Source organism: Pseudopodoces humilis, chromosome 1 (genome assembly GCF_049639895.1).
Source record: "Pseudopodoces humilis isolate 2021_Gansu_Grassland_sample_001 chromosome 1, ASM4963989v1, whole genome shotgun sequence".
Classification (NCBI taxonomy): Eukaryota; Metazoa; Chordata; class Aves; order Passeriformes; family Paridae; genus Pseudopodoces; species Pseudopodoces humilis.
Window position 1 is genome coordinate 11,376,550 of NC_142200.1, and position 21,220 is coordinate 11,397,769.

Consider the following 21,220-nt stretch of genomic DNA (forward strand, 5'->3'; position numbering starts at 1 on the left):
AAAACTCCAAACTTTGAGAAGGCTTCAGGAACAGCAGCACTACAGCACAGTATATCTGCACACACTGGCCATTTACCCTGGCACATACAGCCAGGTTTCTTCCAAGCCCTGTCCCTTCTGCAGAAAACCAATGACTTATTATTTAGCATCCTTATGCATCATGAGTCATGACAACAAGGAAGCCACATCCTGAGCAGATGCAAATTAGTGGTCATACTCAACAACTTTTCTTGTGTCAATACACAAGAGCTGGGTAACAGATCTAACTGAATTAGATCTAACTAAATTAAATTAGCTACTAAATGCTAACACAGGCATACAAAATAAAGAATGCAGTTATTACATGCAGAGATATCCCTTTTCTTGTTCCTGCACCTCTTAGAGTTTTTTACTCCTCTGCAGGGATCTTGAATCCTCACTTGCTGAACTGTAAAGGATTTCCCATGACTTTGTGCAGTTAGAAATTATTAAAGATGGCACAAGGCATTATAGACTATATCCTACCAGAAATAATTATCACACCCCCCAGGAGCAGCTAAACAAGCATTAAAGGACTTGTTGATTTTCTTTTCCCTCAAGAAAAAGTCTTTTAATATAATTAGCTGAATTTAATTTAAATGGAAGATTTCCTGACAGTATTAGGCATACCTGTGGGCCTGAGGTATCACTGTTGAGGGCTCCATCCTGCTGTTTTTCTTTCAGTCTCTACCTCTTACATTGTGAATGGGCTTTCCGAGCTTATAGAACCAATCAGGTTGGAAAAGACCTCTAAGACCATCAAGTTCAACCATTAAGCTAAGACTGCCAAGTCCACCACTAAGCCATGTCCCTGAGTACCACATCTACATGTCTTTTAAATACCTCCAGGATGGTGACTCAGCCGCTTTCCTGGGCTGCCTGTTTCGTTTCTTGATAACGCTTTCAGTGAAGAATTCTTTTGAAATATCCTATCTAAAACCTCCCCTGGCCACATTTGAGGCTGTGTCCTCTTGTTCTATTTGCATTTAAGTTTGCTTCTTGCTGGTAGCAAATGTGTTGCCTGGTTAGTCAATCTGGTAAACACTGAACAAGAACAAAGATTTATCTCAGTGCGAACATTAACTCCTCTTGCTCTGCAGAGATCTGCAGGAGCCAGTGTGTTGTGGAAGCCATGCACTGCTCTTGAACAACAGTTCCAAGCTAAAAGGACACCAGATTTATCACACTCACCAAGACACCTTGAAAAGGTTTAGATTTCAGACAGTCTTAGCAACCAGTCTCTGGAAAAATAGGCCTATCTAGAGTATTCTTGTATCTGCACTCACTTCTTTTTTAATAAGGACATAATTTCTTTTGGTCTATTTTCTTTTTCCTCACATAGCTTGCCTAACTTCTCTCTATTGCAGCTCAATGTACAAGGCTCTGGCTTGTGACTCCCCATTCTACTCCTCCAACCTCCCCAGTTCAAAGGATTAATATCTCTTATTCTTAGTTAATAAACCATTATATTAGTCACAGCTCTTGACTCCAGTCTTATAAGTACAGCTGCTTCCTTGACATTTCCTCTTGGACATACTTCAGTCCTTACTGAGAACAAATTAGAGGCACAAGATCACTTTTGTTCTGCACTTCTCAAAGGCCATTTTCACATTGTTCCTAACTTTGTCTGATGGGAGCTGGCCTTTAAAGAGGACACTATATTACTCTGAGGTGAACATCTCTTTTAAGGACACCTTTGGAATTAAGCATTTGAACCCCAGCAGGAGGATTCATTATTCCCAAAATACATAATTAAATTCCCTGCAGTGATGAAGTACCCATAGCATGTGAAGTATCAGTAATTTTGCTGGAGTGAAAAATTGCAGAGAAATTAAACTACAATAGGCAGCTTAACCCAAGCAATCAATCAGGGTCAAAATTCTCTATCCTTTTGTTTCTTTCAGTGGAATTTAGGGAGATGGGTGCCTCTGCAGGTCAGGCTTATTTGCTCTTCTTCTGTTCAAGAAGATTCCAGCCTAGCTGTCCAGAAGCTGCCCTGCCTTCACCAGCATCCATCACACTCTTGTTTGAATTGAGCGGTTGAGCACAGCTCTGCTCAGAGGAGAAATGGTAATTAAATCAGATATCTCATATGCTCCTATATCTGTAAAAACCATATGCAAAATTCCTTTTTCTCCAATGGAGCAGAAAATTAATGCTTTTATTTTTTTATTCATTCATCCTTCTGAATTTTGCAATTAGCCCCAAGTTCTTGTGCTGGCATTTACTGGGGATACCCTTCTTCAATTTCTTTTCTTAATTTTTCTATCTACTGCGTCTTTCTCAGTTTTGGGTAATAATGTGCCAATGCCACAGGCAGCTACTATCTACTTCCCTTAAAAGGCTTAATAACTTTCTCATTAAAAAGCATGAACTATGCTAAGGAAGGAATTGAAACATGGATAAAAGCATGTAGCAGTACACCCAGCCCAGGCAGACTGGGCTGACAGTAGAATGGTGTGGTACCCTGGGACATCCCACACAGCACAGCCATTCCTAAGCACTTTCACCAAAAAAAAAGGTTTTAAAGCACCCTGCTCCTAGATGAAGTCCTAAACATCGGGAGCAGTCAGTGAGCCCTTTCAGTGGAAGGGTTGCTCAGTCTGCTAAAATTAAAAAAAAATAATTAATTAATAATTTTAAAAAAATATCTCTTGCAGGGATGAATTGAGAAATGATTCATGACCTGCACAGAATGGTTTCACTACCCTGTCCTAGAAATTGCAACCAAGTTCTGCAGAACTGGCAGCTCCGCAGGAAAAAGCTGTCAAGGAGACAGAGTCCTGGGCACACCAGAGGATGATCAGTTTTGTTCAGCAGCATCCTGTTAGGCAACCAAATTCTGTTTACCTCTCCAGAGAGCTTCTCTGTCAGGCTGCAAGCCCCCTACACCATCCAGGTCTCAAACAGCTTTTTTTCTAACTGGGCAAAGCTTCCCATAAAAGCTGAAGCAATCCAATAACATCCCCTTTGCTCAGCTGGACATGGTGGCTCTGCTTTGAGGACTCAGTTAGCATTTGAGTAGCAAAAGCTGAGGTGACCATTCATCAGCTGCCCTGACCTAATTAATTTCTTTTATTTTCTTTTCTCTTTTCTTTTCTTTTCTCTTCTCTTTTCTTTTTTCTTTTCTTTTCTTTTCTTTTCTTTTCTTTTCTTTTCTTTTCTTTTCTTTTCTTTTCTTTTCTTTTCTTTTCTTTTCTTTTCTTTTCTTTTCTTTTCTCTTTTCTTTTCTTTTCTTTTCTTTTCTTTTCTTTTCTTTTCTTTTCTTTTCTTTTCTTTTCTTTTCTTTTCTTTTCTTGACACTTCGTTGAAGGAGAAAGTAGAGAGTAAGTTTGTCTTGACTGCTTAATCTGTAGGAAATGTTTTCAGACTTAAGAAATGTAACAGTTAAGATTCAGTGTGTAAAGAGGTGTAAATCAGCCTTCAGGCCATATGGGATGCCCGCCTTGAGCTGCCAACAGGGCTTTTTTAAGTGGATGTAAACATGTACACTGCTCCTCAGTCCATGTGCCTCCAGACTGGCAAGGCTGGCAAGAAATCTCACAGACTGTTTTATAACTGAGTGCTATAACAGCAAGGAAAGGCTGTGAGGGTGGGATCTCCTGTTCTTGTTGCTGTGAAGGACCACGTTCCAGGTGCAACTTCAGCCCATGTTTTCTGAAGTTTATGTTTCCAGAACTGCTGTGCAACAAGTAGGGCAGAAGCAGACTCCATGTGTGTATCCATACATACTGAAATCAAGTCATGTTTCCAGAGCACATAGTACAGTGAGAGTGTTCTTCCAGGAACTACCCTTTCCATTTATTACTACTCACTAGAAAATCCATGGGTGCCATGTAGAAGCTAGACATTAAATTAATGAAATCAGACCATTTAGATCTGATTTAGATCAGATACTTCCTATGTGCATGACTATAGTATTGACAATTCCATTCCTCTCACTCTTTGCTAGTGAAACTAAAAACTCTTCAATACTTTCTCAGAGACTTTGAGAGACTCTGTGAGACTCTCTGAGGCTTTCTGTGAACATACCCTGACCCAAACACAGTGGGGTCCTGGTCTTTACCTTCCATTGTATCAAAGACAGTGAAAAACGTCACCATAATAATCCTGGCGATTGCTGTGGCACACAGTAAGAGCTGGGTGAGGGGCACAGTCCCCATGTTGGGAGAACCGGCTTCAGGGTGGTGGTAGCTAAAAGTGAAACTTTTATCAGCAGGTGATTAACTGCATTCTATTAAAACTGGTGGAAAACAAGGGAAAACACAGTTTCCAGCTGTGCAGCAGCAAAGAGCCCCACAGGAACCCCGCCTTCACCAGTTGCCCATCACAGACCACAAAACACATCACAAATCACTGCCTGAGGGGGAACACTCTACCAAGCTTTACCCCTTTTCTCCCCAACCTCAGCAATATTTGTTAAATATTTGTTTAAATCATTTTTGTCCATGCTCAGCTTTGTTCAGCTTTGCATCTCCCACTCTCACCCAGCAGGAACAGCCCTGCACCAGCTGTGAGCCTCAGCCAGGCACCATGGGACAGAAGTCCCTCTGCCTGATGGATTGCTCTGTGCCACAGCAACAGAAGGACAGAAAGTGCTGGCATGTTCATTTTATGAATCTGAGGCTGAACAGAAACTCCCTTGTATTTACAGAGTGGGTGTTTCTCTGAGCTGCCTGATAAATCAAGGTGGGAGCTGTGCCCAACACCAAGTTATAGGATGCTTAGGAACTTAGGAGTGTCAAGAAATAGAAAGTTTACATAAGGGGAGGTTTTCAATAGTCAATATGTTAAAAAAGTGACTCAGCCCCTCTCCTGTCATAAAAAGGTAGACCAGACCTGGGCTAAGTCCAGCCTCCTGTGGAAGGCCAGAGATGAGAAGAAAGTCAAGATAGAGTCTATTTCCAGCCTCGCTCCTGCCATATCAATAAAGTTGTGTAGCTTTGAGTGTTCTCTTCAGTTAATGGATTTAAAAGATTTACCTGTCCCTTGGGAAGAGCATCAGACTTCAGTGGTTTGAAAAGAGCTCTGATCAAAACCATAGCATTTACAGAGATGGGCTGGTGCATCTGAGGGCAAAATGGTTCCTCCCAACTACCCCAGGCACATGTTTTGTGTTCAGTTTCTTTAATGGGTACAGAATATTGTTCTCAAGCACTTTTGAGACCCTGAGGGACCTGGTGCCATTTGTTCCACTGGGACAGGTGGTCTCCACTTCTACATTCAAGGACAGACTGGACAGGCCCCTGAGCAATCAGATCTAGTTGAAGGTGTCCCTGCCTATGGCAGGGCATTGGGAGCAGATGACCATTAAAGATCTCTTTCAACCCAAACTATTCTACGATTCCAGATGGTACCAAACTGGGCGTGTTGCTGCCAACTACAAGCAGCTATAAACAGTTGTGACTTCATTTTGCAGGAAGTCAGAGAACAAGAAGCATAAATCATCTGCTGACAGGGAGTCTTCAAAGCATTGGAACAACATCTTTTGGAGAAAGTGATACCTGGTTAGAAAAAGACATTAAATAGGCTGTCCACTCAGCAGGTACAAATTGGTGTGTTCTCTCACTGACCAGGTAGCCGTTTATGGGATTTCCCTAATGAAAATATAAATCCCTAATGGGATTTCTCTAATTTTTCAGAGAATAACACATAGGTCAAAAACAATGTAGAGGCATCTAACCAATGATCCAGGTGAAAATAAATAAAGAAGTTTGATAAAGCCAAGTATAAAGAGCAAAATTTGGCTTGTCTAAATGATGCTGCAAAGCTGACCAAGGGCCAAGAGAAGTGCAGATATGCAAGGGCTGTACAGGGCCATAGCAAGAGCATTTTCCAATGCTTCCTACAGCTTTGCGGAGCAGGTTGCAAGGTGGTCACACAGGGATGGAGAGACAGAACCTGCTGATCTCTGCAAAACCAGGACAGCATGGGACAATGCTGTTGGATTACCTCAGTGAGTGTATTTCTTCCTGAATATTGAACAGATGGATGCTCTGATGTAAAGAAAAATATTTCAGATTTGAGAAATATAATATGTGCTTATGGAAGTGAAGTATTACTTTCAGTGCCCTGCCCAGGGGCACCTCAGTGTTCTGATACCATCCCTAACTCAGTCTTTTAACACTTGCTTTATTAAATTTTTTATTTCAGGGATATAAAGACATACAAAAGGGTGGAGCAAGTGGTACTCAAGAGCCCTGAACTGTAATCCCAACTTTGCTCAAAGCAGGTGAGCAGCTGCTGGCAGGTCTCCGTGCCCCTGCTTCCCCTTCCATCTCCCTGCTTGTACAGCAGGTGTTGCAGTGTGGCTCAGGTGGCACAAAGTGACTCAGGCAGCACAAAGTGACTCAGACCCCACTAATGCCTTTGGTTCTACTTGTGCAGTCATAAAAACTACTGCATCTGCAGAAGTAATGAAGCGTCAGTGACAGACTTAGGGCTGTGCTGGTCTGCAAAAGAAACCTGCTCAGCTGCCAAGTCACAGAGCAGTCTCACTCCAGGTCAGCCTGGAGGGGTCTGTAATCTGCCTATAGTCAGTGATGATCCCTGACTTAGTGCCCTGTGAGTGTTAAAACATGCCTGGGGCAGGAACTGTTCCTGACCAAGCCTTGCTCTGTGAAGCCAGGCAGACAGGCATCCCTTGCAGAGCCATTTCTCACAGGCAGTGGTTCCCAGGCCGTGCCAGACCTCAGTATTCAGCCCGTGCTTTGCAGGTCAGCTGTGCAATCTACCTCTCCCCAAGGGGTTTGTTATTTTACAGTACTCACAATATACTTAGTCTTTGACTTCCCCAAGTCCACTAGCAAGATTTGTCAGCAAATTATTGTGGGGCTAGGAAATGAGAGGAACCATAAATCCCATCCGGGTGCACTTGGCCCACAGTATAATGTATATTTTGGATGTGGTGGTCTATCCCAAGTCAGAGGTTAGTCTCTTGTCAAGGTATGTGTTAAATCACAGTGGTTTAATTCCTCTCCCTCCCTTACATCTCTGGTTGTAGAAGGCTGCCTGGGCCATGGATATGAAACACATTTAGAGCTGCCCTATTTTGTACCAAACCCTGTCAGTGCCAAGAGCAGGATCAGTGCCTCACATGCTCTGATGGGGAAAGAAGGCTCTGCCTTCTGCTCGGTACAGGTGTCTCTCATGACCAAAAATACAGCCCAACAATATAGCCCCAAGACTGCTGGCTGGGTCATCACCCTCCAGTGATGGCATAGAATATACTGTGAATGTCAATTAAGCAGTGACATTTGCAAAGATGCTTCTGTTTTATCAGTAGATTGTTTGCACGTGAGTGTAACCATTGACTGGTGGGCAGGGAAGTATTAATCCCAAATAAATCCTTCCTGACACAGGAAGAAAACCAGGCTGTTTGCTGAGGGAAGTGCTCAGCATCTCAGTTTATCCCCCCCACACACTGAGATTCTGTACCAAGTAGACGTGAAGTTCAAACATTGCTCAGGAGAACAATCAAGTTGGTTTCGATAAACAAAAAGCTGTGAGCACAAAGCAGCTCAGAAGTCACTACACCTGGCACAGAGCTGCCTTTTCATTCCAGCCTCAAAAAGGTTGTAGCTCACCTTACCAAGACAAGTACAGACATCCAGTAACATGGGTCCTGGTAGGAAACCTGGTAGGAGGATAAGGAACATACATTGCCCTCACAGTGTTTTACCAAAGGCTACTGACAGTTCTTGAGCACATAATATAGTTGTCTATTTACAAATGCCTGTGTATGTGGTTAAAGTTATGATTTTTGCAATGCCCACAGACTGACAACACTTCTTCACTTCCTATGTCCCTGTGATCCCACACTGCCAACATTAGATCTCTTTTCTTTTTAGATCTATTCTTCCATTATAAATCTGTTCTTATTGTCCCTACTTCAGTCCAAATAAGTGAAAAGACCACCACTAATCAATGCAAAAGATGCTCCTAGATAAAGAGGCAAGCAGCTTGTTATTCTGACATTTCTTGAAATAGGATGAATATCATACCTATCTTAAAGTGCAAAAGACTCTTATTTCTGGCTCAGTGGGGCTGTAAAGTGCTAAAGCTTACCAGTCACATATTCCAGAATAACTGCAAAACTTTCAAATTAATCCTCTGTATGATTTTAGAGGATTATCTTCATAGCAGACGTATCTTTTGAAAACCAGAAGAGCGGATGCTGCCCTCAGCATTTCTAAGGATACCAAGTTTAACGGGAGTATTCTATGGAATAGCTGCTGCAGTAATTGTGTTCTGGTGCAGACAGCAACCACTGCAAGGTGACTTGGTTTTCAGTATGGATAGCCTGTACCCTGCCAGGCCAAATAAACTCCTTTATTCTCCAGCCCTGAACCAGTCATAAGAGAGAGAGAAAAATAATAGCACCTTGAACAATGACTTATAGAGCATGAGGATAATTGCCTGAGCCAAAGGCTGTGAGCGGGACACAGGGCTGCTGCCACTCAGCACCAAGTGACCCTCTGGAAGTGCTGACCAATGCCACACTACACATGTCTTCTGGGTTACCTTGGCAGGCAGCTAAACATCACACAGCCATTCACTCACTCCCCCTCAGTGGAGTGGGGGGGAGATTAGGAAAAATAAAGAAAAAACTCTTTCATTGAGATAAAGAATTTTAATAGGACAAAAATTAAGGGGAAATAATAATAATTAAAATAAAATAAAATAATAATAACAACAACAATAATAATAATACACAAAACAAATTATGCACAATGCAGTTTGGTCATCACCCACAGACTGATGCCCAGCCAGTCCCCAGCCAGTTACCACCTGCAGACAATTCCCCCAGTTCATTGTTCAGCATGATGCCATATGGTATGGAATATCCCTTGGATCAGCTGGGGTCAGCTGTCCCACCTGTGTTCACTCACAACCTTTTGTGCATCTCCAGACTCCTCACTCTCAGGGCAGCGTGAGAAGCTGAAAAGTCCTTGACAGAGAGTAAGTACTTCTCAAGAACAACTAAAACATATGTTACCAACATTATTCTCAATCCTAAATCCTAACCTTGCAGCTCTGTACCAGATACTAACTGTATCCCAGCTGAAACCAGGACTATGTGCTTCACACTCATGCTGCCAAATACCTTTACGCTGGACTAGAAATCACTCTCCTCTGGTGCTGCAGCAACTCAGTTTCCATTTGCTACCAGAAAATCGAAATTTGTAAAAAGAAGGTTTGTGACCAGTCCAGATTTTCCACAAAATCACCCTTTAATTCAAAGATAGTTTTATGATTCAAAGGAGAGGGCCTGAAAGTTCTGGACAAATATCTTCTCTCTCACCCTTTACCACAGCCATCAACATAACACTGTTTATCAATATTGCTTCTTTGTTTCACTGTTGCTAGAGGAAAGCTGCTCAAATAAAGGCTGTATAAAATGTCTAGAACACTACTAACGACTACAGTAAACATCTTTATGTCTCAATATTTGTGTCTCATCAGTGTTCTTGAGAGCATCCTCCCATCACAGGGTGGAACTCAAAGGAGTTTGCTGTTTGGGGGTATGGTTCACTTTGTCAACAATAAGCACATTTGGTTGAAACAAGTTCTTTTGGATATTGCAGTATTTCTCAAGATGCTTGGAAGCAGCTGAGCAACTGCAATTGCCACAAGCCTTGCTAGTGTCAGAGATAGAAATGGCTAGTCAAAAATACGTGACTGCAGTCTAACAAGAAGCCTGTCTCCACATAAAATTTGGTCCTCTTGTGAGGAATTAGTTCTAGACCAAATTTCATTCATATTTTACCAGGACTATTTAATAAGGAAGAAAAGCAAACAAACATGAAAAGAGATGCAGATTATTATTTGAAGAAAGATTGCTGGAAGAATTACTAATATGTCAAATAAATTATTTGTATATAAACATAAAGAGGAATAATTAATCTTCTATTCACAGAATCACAGAATAGTAGATTAGCTTGGGTTGAAAGGGACCTTTGAAAAATTTTAAGCCCAACCCCCACCACAGACAGGGACACCTTTCACCAGACCAGGTTGCTCCAAGCCCTCATCCACCCTGGTCTTGAGCACTTCCCAGGCTGGAGTGTCTACAACTCCTCTGGACATTCTGCTGCAGTGTCTCACTGCCCTCATCAAAAGAATTCTTCCTTATGTCCAATTTAAACCAACTGACTTTCAGTTTATAACCATTGCCCCTTGTCCTGCCACTACAGGCCCTGGTAAAAAAAGTCTTTCTCTGCTATTCTGTAAGTGCCATCTGTATATTGAGAGGCTGCAGTAAGGTCTCCCTTGACCTTTCTCTTCTCCAGGCTAAATAATCTCAACTCTCTCAGCTTCTCTTCACAGGAGAGGTGCTCCAGCCCCCCATCATTGTAGTGGCCTCCTGTGGACCCATTCCAAGGGTCTTTCTTATGTTGAAGACCTCAGAGCTGGACACAGCGGGGGCAGGTGACTCCAGGTGGGCTCTCACAACAGCTCAGCAGAGGGGAGGAATCACCTGCTGGCCGTGTTTCTTTTGGTGCAGCCCAGGACATGCTTGGCTTTCTGGACTGCAAGTGCACGTTGCCAGCTCATGGCCAATATTTCACCAACCAGGATCCCTAAGTCTTTCTCCTCAGGGCTGCTCTCAGCCCACTCCTTCTGCAGTTCTGATATTGGGGATTGCCCCAACCCATGTACAGGACCTTGCACTTGGCCTTGCTGAACTTCATGAGTTTGCACAGAACCTCAAGCCTGCCCCTCTGGATGTCATCCCTTCCCTCAAGTGAATCAGCTACAGCTTTGTGTCATCTGCAAACTTGCTGAGGGTATTTGTATGTCTCAAAGAGGAAATCAATAATCCCTCAAGTAATTTTCCATATCCACTGTTTCAAAAACTTTTCATCCCCAGCACAACCGCTTTTCTTTCCTTGTGCTGCAGTCCCTAACAGAGCTGCTGAGCTGTAGTGAACAGGAACAGAGTTCCAAATTTGGAATAAAGGCCCCCACTATGTTCACCATTGCTGAGATTGAGGGAGGGAGCCTGCATATTAGCAGGCAGGATCCTCCTACAAGACCTGTGGAGACAGACAGGCTCTTCCAGAGGGCATTTAGCCACAAAGGCTTATGTGGAGCTATGTGAATTATTTTCAGGAGGAATACTTCCCTCAAGGACATCAAGCAGCCTGGATACAACACAATACCTAAAATTAATCCAAATAATCCCACCCAGCTTCCTCTTGCCTTTCTTCTGTGACAAGACCTTCTCAGAAAACACTTACTTTTGTTAACTTTAAAGATATTTCACAGTAGTGCAGAATAAATATTTATGTGATAATAACTAGAAATTTTTTCTTCTCTGATGGAGATATCCCTGGTCTGCAGGATCAGTTCTACAGAACATTAAATTACTTGGACTCCAAAATCACATATATACATATATATCTCACAGAACAAGTACATTTCAGCAGAAGAAATTGAAAAATTTATATAAATCTTACCAGAGCTAATGCTAGCTTAGTTTTAGGTACATAGATTGTTTCAATGAGGGAAGCAAACCATTAAAGCAAAACATGACTTTCTCTTTACACAAAGAAAAACCTTGTGCAGTTGTCCTAGAATTTAGAGTGAGGCACAAATTAAAATTTGTCTCTAGGTTAAATTTATTTAATTGCTACCATTTATTTACTATTTATATAAATTATATGAAATTCTAAGGCAAATTCTCTAAGAACTTTGGCCAAGGTTTGGTCTCAGTTCCACATCTCTGAATGTGTAGAGATGCTACAAAATCCATTATAAAGTTCTAGGTTTGTTCTCCTACAGTCAAGGCAAAATTTGTTTTTTAGATCCACATTCAGCTCTATGCAAAAGAAGGTGGAAATAAGCATATACACTACAAGCAGGACATCCCATTTAAATAATCTTACTGTTAACAGAAATATGGAAAAGTATGAATAACCATGGATAATGCACACACACACGCACACATTATACATGTCTGCATATGCTTAAAGACAAAAACATCCTCCTCTGTTCTCTTTCAGCAAAAAGCCAATAACCTTTCCTTATGAAAAATAATCACTTCACAAACTAGAGCTGATCCCCAGCTCATGAATGTGATCAATTTCAGGAAAATAAGATTATTTCCAGCTGCTACGAGTATTGCCATGAGTATTAAAAGATTTAAGTGTCAAATTTTGCCTTTAGATGCATCCTATTGAAATTAAAAGACATTCTCAATGGATAAACTGATGGATATATGTATCTACCTTTACCTATGAAACACAGCAATGCTGTTTCTAAGTACTTCTTCAGAATAGAATCACAAAATTACAGGGAGAGATAGCAGTTATGTTAAGCCAACTGATGCAGACACAGAAACCACTCTTACACACTCAAGCCCCACAGCCCTGGACCAGAGTGCTCCAAGGGATTTCTGTCCTCTTAGCTTGCACTGCTGGGTCAATGAACACCAAGTGTGAACCAGAAGACACTGAAATTCTAGAAAACACTGGACAAGAAAAGAAAGACCTAAAGACACAAGAAAATATGCTTGCCAGAGACATTAATCTCCTCCTACTTGTAGTTCAGTAGAATTCATGATCTTCTCTTGAAGACTTTCAAACAAAAAACAAACAAAAAACCCCCAAATAAACAACAAAAAACCTCAAAAAAACCCCAAAAAACCCAAAACAAAAAAAACACCAAAATATAACCCAAACTTCCTGACTTAAATGAAACCATCGTGCAAGCACCTTAATGTTAAAATTCTAAGTCTCTAAGTATTCTTAAAATTATTTTTTTTCTAAGTGCAGATGACTTGCATTTTCACTACCAAAAAAAAAAATTAAAAAATAAAAAGAGACATTACCTGGGCTTTTTTTCCTCCATCTCCTACACCTTCCTGTTGTCTGGTGTCAAGCAGGCCTCCAGCAGCTCATCCCACACATGCCAGACACTCCAGTCTTCTTCCTTTGGCTGCCATCAGGATTCTGCCTGTGTTTATGATTAAGCACCGAGAGATCCGCCACAGCTGGGTGAGGCTGTTTAAACACTTTGTTATATCCATGACGGTGGTTGTAGATAAGGTTTCCCAAAGCACTCAAGTATACAAGTGCAGCCAGCTGCTTACTGAAGCCTAGCAAAAGTCTGTGGTTTTGGCTCATAGTGCTCCTTCACAGAGACCTGTTTTCCTCCTCCAACCATGTTTCTGCATTCAGCTCATGGCTCAGCTAGTGTTTAGGCTCATAAAACAGCTCCAGAGGCACAATAGCCTGATGTTCTGGGGTGCAAGGATTCTAAAATGGGGTATGCTGGGGATTTTGGGGTTATGAGGTATATATGCTTTCACAGGGCTTCATGTGCTCCAGGTATTTGCTGCACTAACACAACTTCTGCTCCTTCTCCACATGCATAGACCTTCTTTCCAGATTTACCAATCCAGACTTTTCTCCCCAGTATACAAATATCCCAACAAAATCAACAGAATCTTGGGAGTTTGGCCAAGATGGTAGAGTGGATAAGCACAAGAAATATTTTTTTTAGTTTATGTCCTCCCAGGGTTCAGAGTTATTGCTCCTAGATACGAAAAATATGTCCCAGATATAAAAAAAAAACCTTCACAATTATGAGGACAGTCCAACATTAATAACATGCTCAGAGACTCTGTGCAATCTCTGTCCTGGCAGATTTTCAAAACCTGGTTGGACCAAGCCCTGAGCAACCTGGTCTGCAGTCATGGATCTGAGCAGGAGGTTGAACTGGAGCCCACCCAAGGGCCCTGTGATCCCATCCTGTGATCCTATATTCTGACACTGGGTGTGATGTCTGCAGGCATATCAGGATTTACAGCATGGGCTGAGGATAAAATCTACTCCATAGAGATGTTGGTCATACATCTTCTCTGAATTACAGTTTATGTAGCTTCTGTATGGGAATCACTCTAGTTTCTTATTTCCCTGGGGCATATTTTAAAACTATTCATATGCCAAATGATGTTCTACTCACTCACAGCAATACAACCAATACAATATTTCCATTAGTCCTTGAAGTGATACAAGTGTAGACTTTGGGACAAATCACAGGAATAGTTTAGGCAGTCTTGCTTAATCTAATTAAACTAACTGAACCTGCTAACCAAATACACAGGGTTTTAACTAGCTCATCATTTCGTGTCTCAAAAAAAACATATCTATGCTACACTGTGCTCCATGGTTTTGCAAAAGTAAACATCTTCCATGTATTAAAAAATGCATGAAATTAATAAAGAAACTGCTTTAATTAATAAAATTAGCAGAAAAACAGGGGACCTGTCTCACTGAGCAGTCCATTGCATATGCAGTCATTTTTCTACTCAGCGTAGCAGCTTGGCAATTCATGTCTAAGTGTTGCCAAAGAGTGGTATTAAGGAGTAAATGAGGAAGAAAAGAAAAGCCTGACTACTTGGCAAGAGGAATGTCTTACACCATGAAGGTTAATTCAGGTCTCTCCAAACAGGAACTGCTCTGTATCTTAGTTAAAAACAGATTATTATAGAAGGAAAGAGTAAAGGGTTTCAATATTTGTTAGTGTTTTCTTAACTGGTTTTTTTAGGGCTTATGGCTGTTTTAGCATTTGGCTACTCACACAGATGCTCTGAGTGCTAAGGAAAACTCACAGGGACATATTCATACCCCGTAGTGTAGACATTTATCCTCGATGGGTTCTCATATGGCAATCTGAGTCAATTTAACAGCTCTTTGCTGCTGAGAAGGGATGAGGGCATTATTCCCATTTACCAGTCCCCTTTTTGCTCTCAACCATCTTTCTGATGCATATGTTATGCCAACTATAGCAACACTCCTCTGAGACATTTATCCACCAGAAAGGAGTGGACAATTTGGAGCTGTGTTCCAGGAGGAACCAGAGAGTCTGGAGCCAGGAGGAAGGGAGGGAGAGCCATCATGTGGTTGAGAACAGGAGAAAGGACACCAGGGAAGATAGAGCCATCAAGGTGGCTCAGATCTGGATGAAACCACAATCTTAAGCACCTTTTCTCCACTCACATGTTCGCTTGTGTGGCCTATGAGGTGTCAGGTGAACAGTTTCTTCATTTCTTTACCCAATTATATGTTTATCCTGACAAAGTAGTTCTAGAAGCTTTCTGAGGAAGGCTCTAGGTGAATGGTCATCAGGACAGCAATTGGAAACAGGACTCTGAAATAAGGATGCAAAGGAAGCAGTGCAACTCAACAGGGGCAACCAGTGCCATCTGTGGTGCTTCAGGACATCCTCTTTGGTCTCCCTTCACTGCTCCAAAGATGAAAGGTAGGTGTCATGGTTTCTGTGTTATACCTACCACCCTTGTGGGTGGCTGGCCTCCATGGCAGCTCCAATGACACAAGATGCCTGTGTTTATATAATTCCAACCTGGCTTGTGATGCAGCACTTTAGGAGTGCTGAGTGTGACCCACTAGTTTTTGGTAGGTAGTGCTGCAGGGCTCAGTTTTGAAAACTGAATGAAATAAAACAAAAGATGGAAACTCAATTTTTTAAAAAGTCATTCCAAGCTATTCTGATCTCAATCAGTCCAGCTCCCACATTCAAGAAAGTTTGTCCTTCATGGAGCACAGGTCTTCCAAGTCATAATTATTTTGGGCATTTTTCTGGGGCACAGTTAGTTCAGTGGATATTACAGCTGCCACTGTTCATTACCTTACAGAATTGATGTTGTTTCCTTCCCATTTAGGATACTGACCTATCCTAAGGTGGGAGAATCATCTCTGATGTTGACAGACATCCATCAGCTATCAGCCATCCTCAATTCAGCACTCCAGGGAGCTTTTTAATGTGCCTGTCCAGAGGCCAGCAGAGCTGTGCCTCACTGCTCAGCATGAACTGGTGAGGGTCTTTATGAGGTTAAGTGACATTAATCTCACCCTAGGTATTTTTATTTCTCTAATTCCCTGAAAGATGCCAGTCTCTTGGCTCTGTGGAAGACCTCTGATGGCTCTACTGCACAGGGAGCACAGGGGGAGTTACACTGAATTAATATTTAAAGTGGACAAATTCAACCATATTCATCTCTGTGTAGAGACATGTGCTCAGAATTACTATGACAGTAATTTAATTTGGTTTCCTTAAGTTTGGAAATTAAATAAATGGAAGTGAAATGAGGCATGCTTTGGTGCCCTGGAGGAGGTCATGAAGGGGTCCAGTGAGGTCTGTCTGATTCACTTGAACACCACAGGGGCAGAGGAGGCTGCAAAACATAACTGTGACCTGAAAAGCAGTGACTGTAGTGAAGGTCTGCTGTCTGCAGGAAGGAGAGGAAGAGAAAAAGTGTGTCAATACCAGGCTTTTAGTCTGCTGATATCTTAGGGATAATGTATCCTCACAGAAATAACAGAGTATCTTGTGTTACAAATGTATAAATGGTCTTTACATTGAGAAATAATGATTGACACCATTGGAAATCCACAGTGGGGCTCCTGCTGTCCTCAGACAGTGGGATTTGGGTTGGTATTAATTGACACTAATAACTCAAGAAGAACACATTAACTTTTTTTTCGCCCAACAGCTACTCAGTGGAAAATTTTACTATGTTTTGGTAGTGGGGGGAAAGATGAAAGCAGATCTGTCTGGAGTCATCTCCAGCAATGCACTGCTTTTTGGGGAGACCTCCCTGGCTGAGGGATTACACAAGCCTGGGCACTCTCCTGCTTCCCAGGCAGCTAAATTCTAGAAGCACTGTGACTCATAAATGTTTACTCACCGATATCCCAAACCTCTGACAAGGCAATTTGATTGAGAGTTTAGCTGAGAGCAGCCACAGGGTGTGGCTGGTTCTCATTGTATGATTATCATTATTAGTTTGAACAGTGTCATTACACCTGCAAGGGAGGGTTTGGGTAATGCAATGTAGTGCATTAAAACTGGGTAAAGCACATTGCTGGACAGAAATGAGAAAACAGGCAACGAGAAAAAGGGCTCCACCCAGGCAGATGGAAAGCTAGTGAGAGAAAGAGGGGGAGAGAGAGAGAAAGAAAGAAGGACAGAAAGAAGGAGAGGAGAGAAGGAGAGGAGGGAAGGAGAGAAGGAGAGATTAAGAGGTTCATGAGAATATTCACTCAGAGATTTAATTACAAGGACATTTTATTTATGCAGTGGCCACATCCAAGAGTCACTTTTGTGGATGAAGCATCCATAATTTCTTCATTTTGTGAAAAAAAGGATTATGCTGCTCTAAACACACAGTTTATGCTGCAGTTTTCCCAATAGAAGACAATAGAACTTGTCAGGGAACAGAGGAGAGTGACTGAGGTCACCAAGGGCTTGGGTGCCTTCCAGACAAGTTACAGCTTGGACACTGATGCTTGAAAAAGACAAATGAGTGGAATACATTAGGGACTCTAAAAATCCTTAGTGGAATGGCAAAGATGAGCGGGAAACACTTGTTCAGTTTGTCACTGAAGAAGTGTTTTGCATGAAACACATAGCTACAGTGTGGAATAGATGAAGCCATTCAGCTGCTGCTACTTAGCCCTGTCCATGTAACATTGAGATACCAGAAAAAATTAAGGGTAAAGCAACTCCAGTCAGAGCACAGAGTACAAGAGTACAAGGTTCTCAAATACAGCTGGTTTTTTTTTAAATGGGGCTTTTAAAATTCACAATTAATAGATCATCATCTGCTTCTCTAACAGTTCATGCTTCTTGAAAATATTTGCTGAGTTTTGAATTAATAAATTCAGTCCTGAAAAGATGGTTATTGATGTAGAAGAATTGGAACAGACATCATGCACAGCTACTATAAAAACATTTTCCATGCTCTGAAATGGAAGAAGAGTTCTCATGTAAATTAACTACAACCTGCCATAAAAGTTTGATGAAAAATTTCTCTTTGCTTTCAGAATAGGAACCCCTCGAGGCACACAGATAAAATTTTATGCTGCCTAACCAAAGCTGGTGTGAAGTCTGGAGCATACCAGGGAGGCTGCAGCCCATCCCTGCCCAACCACAGCCTGGACAAAGCGTAAGCCTGTGACAGCCTCTCCTGGAATAGCTTGTGCTGGAAGTTGCTCAGGCATGAGGTCTCCCAGAGATCCAAGCCTTCCCTATTTTTCTCTGAATTAGTCAGTAGAGAAGCAGCAAGAGGAATATCTGCTGGGAAATTGAGGCAGGGCACACTCCTGAGAAACTCTGATAAGGGGGCCAAACCCCCCCAGAGATTGATTTTCTTTGTCTGTAGCAGCTGAATTGGGAGGAGGCTCTCTTTCATTTTACTTCATTTATCTGCTTACCCCATCTTAAAACAATCCATTTCACCTCTTACCCCCTAGCCTAATAAAAAAGCTGCAAAGTGAAGACAGTCAGGCACAGGCCAACTCTAACATAAAAGAAGGAGCTTGAACCTGCTGTCAGATTTCTTACTTCTGCTGTTTCCTCTCCTCTTTCCTCTCAGAAGGGAGTTGTGCTGGAAGTCACACAGTTTCCTAGGTCATTATCCACCTGATGTGGATGACAGAGGTGAGATTCAACTCTCCTAACTCCACATGTCTGCAGACTAAATGTTGCATGATGCATGAAATGGTCACCTAGAACCTCTTGGACAGTGGAAGTAAAGGAGCATTTTGAGACTTAGCTGACCTAACACATTCTAGAGAGCTCGTGCTGGTGGCTCATCCAGCAAGGGAACCACCTGAGTTCTCCTGTCAGGTTCAGACTTAACATTTGCAGGCCCAGCAAAGGAGGTGGAATAAAAGACCCAAAAGTTCCTCCCAGTCATGCAGTGCAGAGATTACACTCAATGGCAAGGAAGACATAGCTAATAACTGACACCATGAAGGGAGTAGCTCCTGTTCAATATCCCCCTCGAGCTCAAAAGTCTTGCTACCCACAGGATCCCTACACCATATTAGCTGGCACTTCCCAAGAACTCTGCAATGTTTGATTCTGGTATCAAGTAGAAAGGACATCAGACAAATACACACCAGACTGGCCCGTCCTGCAGTGTGATCACTGACACCTTATCCACCTGCTTCACAGCCATGTCCTTCACTTAGTCTTACATAACAAAATCAAAAGCAGCTCAAAAAGGCTTGTACCAGGATTCCCCAATGCTTTAAATGAGCACTTTCTACTGAAAGTAACATACAAAGAGACATCTCTGTTTCATATGCATCCCATTCTCACTTTTATATATAGTATGAAGAGACTGGAATTTACTTCTCCCATGTGAACCTAATAAAAATCTCCTCATTTCTATACTTACAGCTTCCCCTGCAGCTCAGTTATAGATGTTTTGAGTTCCCTCTGTGAAACAATTCTGTATAAACCATTCCAACAGTTGTACATTCACAACTGTAATTAAAAATGTGGTAGAGTTGGTTTGTTTCCTTCCTCAGATATGTTGCATTAGAAAAGCAAAAAAAAAAATTTATATGTGCAATTATTAGTATTTCATACAGATATGCTCTGTTGGTTTATTTAATCCACAACAAGCTCATTCATTTAAATTGAATCTGAAATCCTGCAGGTGACATTTTCGTGCCCATATGTTAGCAGATGTCTGGTTTGGGTTTGTTTTTTTCACTTCCTCAGAAACAACTTTATACAGAGTTTTGTCAGCAGTGTCCATAATTCAAATCCCACCTCTAGGCAAGCTTCCAAGCCTCAGTGGCTTGGTCATATGCATGAGGATGTTCTGTGCTTTAAAACCTCACACAGCATTACCCACAGTAATCTTCCATTCCCCCTTCCAAAATGTATCATGTCACTGTCCTCTGTTGATCCTGAGCCTAATTTTCTACAAGAAAGCTGCTCCAAAGCTAACATTGCCCATTTGTATACCTTCTCACCTTCTGCAAGACCAGGTAGTTACTGCATCTATAACATCACATGCTTCTTTATTTGTTCAGACCCTATTCTATAGCATAGGGTTGATAAGACAAAGGCATACCTTTGAAATGCTTTTCACTTGGGTGTGATTCAGACCAAGCTCTGATTATATCTGATAATATTATAAATATTATATTATATCTGATTATATCCCATGATTTTTTCATTTCCCAATTTCTGCATTAAACAGATTTAATTTCTTCTATAGGCATTTGTGAGACTTCACTTCTTGTAAAGTTAGATTGCCATTAATTCTCATTTCACCAGCTTTGTATTTTTCTCTCCTTGTGTATAACTGTGGAGAATAGTTATTGCCAATGCCTTGCATAGCTTCTCCATTACTGTTCCAGCCTCAGTTTTGTGAGCATTGCTTAGAGAATGCATTTTTATCAATTTATGGACACCTGCCGACAAATTTCCATAACAGGCACGGGGTTTCAAAGCACATCCGCTGCTAATGGATTTGGAATTGCTCCATGTATTTTATCTGCATTGCTTTGCCTTCAAAATACTAGTGGTGTAATTTGTAAAGCAGTTTTCATATTATCTCCTTATTTAATTTTCTTCTGTGATGTCTCAAACCAGGATGAGACCAGAATAGTAATGTCTTCATATGGCTTGTCTTCAAAGCTGCACGCAGGTCCTAAACAAGAGATCACAGCAGCAAAAGGTAGCAATCTCTCCTCCTGAATCCTTGCAGACCAGCTCCAGAAACCAAAATATAGCAGAGGATCTACAGCTGTAGACAGGGATTGTCTGAAGAACAGCCTCCAGTGCAGGCACTGCAGTCCCTAAAATGCCCAGTCACCTAAACACTGCAATTCAGAGCCCCAAAAATATTTCCCAGTACTGCTGATAAAGACTTCTCATGTTTGGCCCCACTTAGCAATATGAGGTGCCACTCTCTATTTGATTTTAAAAGGAGGTGAAGACATTGAAGAGCTCTGCCCAGATACTGACTGTCCTTCTGAGCATCTCTTCAAACAAGCTTTCCAAATAATTGTGTTAACTTTTGGGCATGGCAAACACCTTCACAAATAGCCACACTGGAACTTCTGAATATCTGATAACCTGGCCCTGGTTTAGGCATCCCAGATGGTGTTTAGCTCTCATTAGTTCTTGCAAACCACTCAGTCAATACTAGCTTAATTCAGTTAAAGAAAATGACAAACAAATGCCACATTTTCTGGTATCAAAGAAACAAGCTTTTTTCCTAGTGGATAGGGCACAAAATCATTACATGGACAGGATCAGTGCTACACATTTTTCACAAGTATTTCCATGACTGAGTTTATCTTGATTTTGTAATTATTTTCTCATTCAAGGTCTAACAAAGTATTGTAGTCTCATATTGTAGTTG

The 21,220-nt window shown here is 41.6% G+C and overlaps 1 protein-coding gene across 2 annotated transcripts in view; it reads right to left on the reverse strand.

Moving 5' to 3' along the window:
* FER1L6 (fer-1 like family member 6) overlaps nucleotides 1-12,978 on the reverse strand; it is a 77,652-nt gene extending 64,674 nt beyond the window's left edge. For both annotated transcript variants that reach the window (XM_088051604.1, XM_088051610.1), the window contains exon 1: nucleotides 12,854-12,978. In XM_088051604.1, the coding sequence (XP_087907730.1) occupies nucleotides 12,854-12,873 (20 nt within the window). In that variant the 5' untranslated portion in view covers nucleotides 12,874-12,978. The remainder of the gene's footprint in view (nucleotides 1-12,853) is intronic.
* Between the last annotated feature and the right edge of the window lie 8,242 nt (nucleotides 12,979-21,220).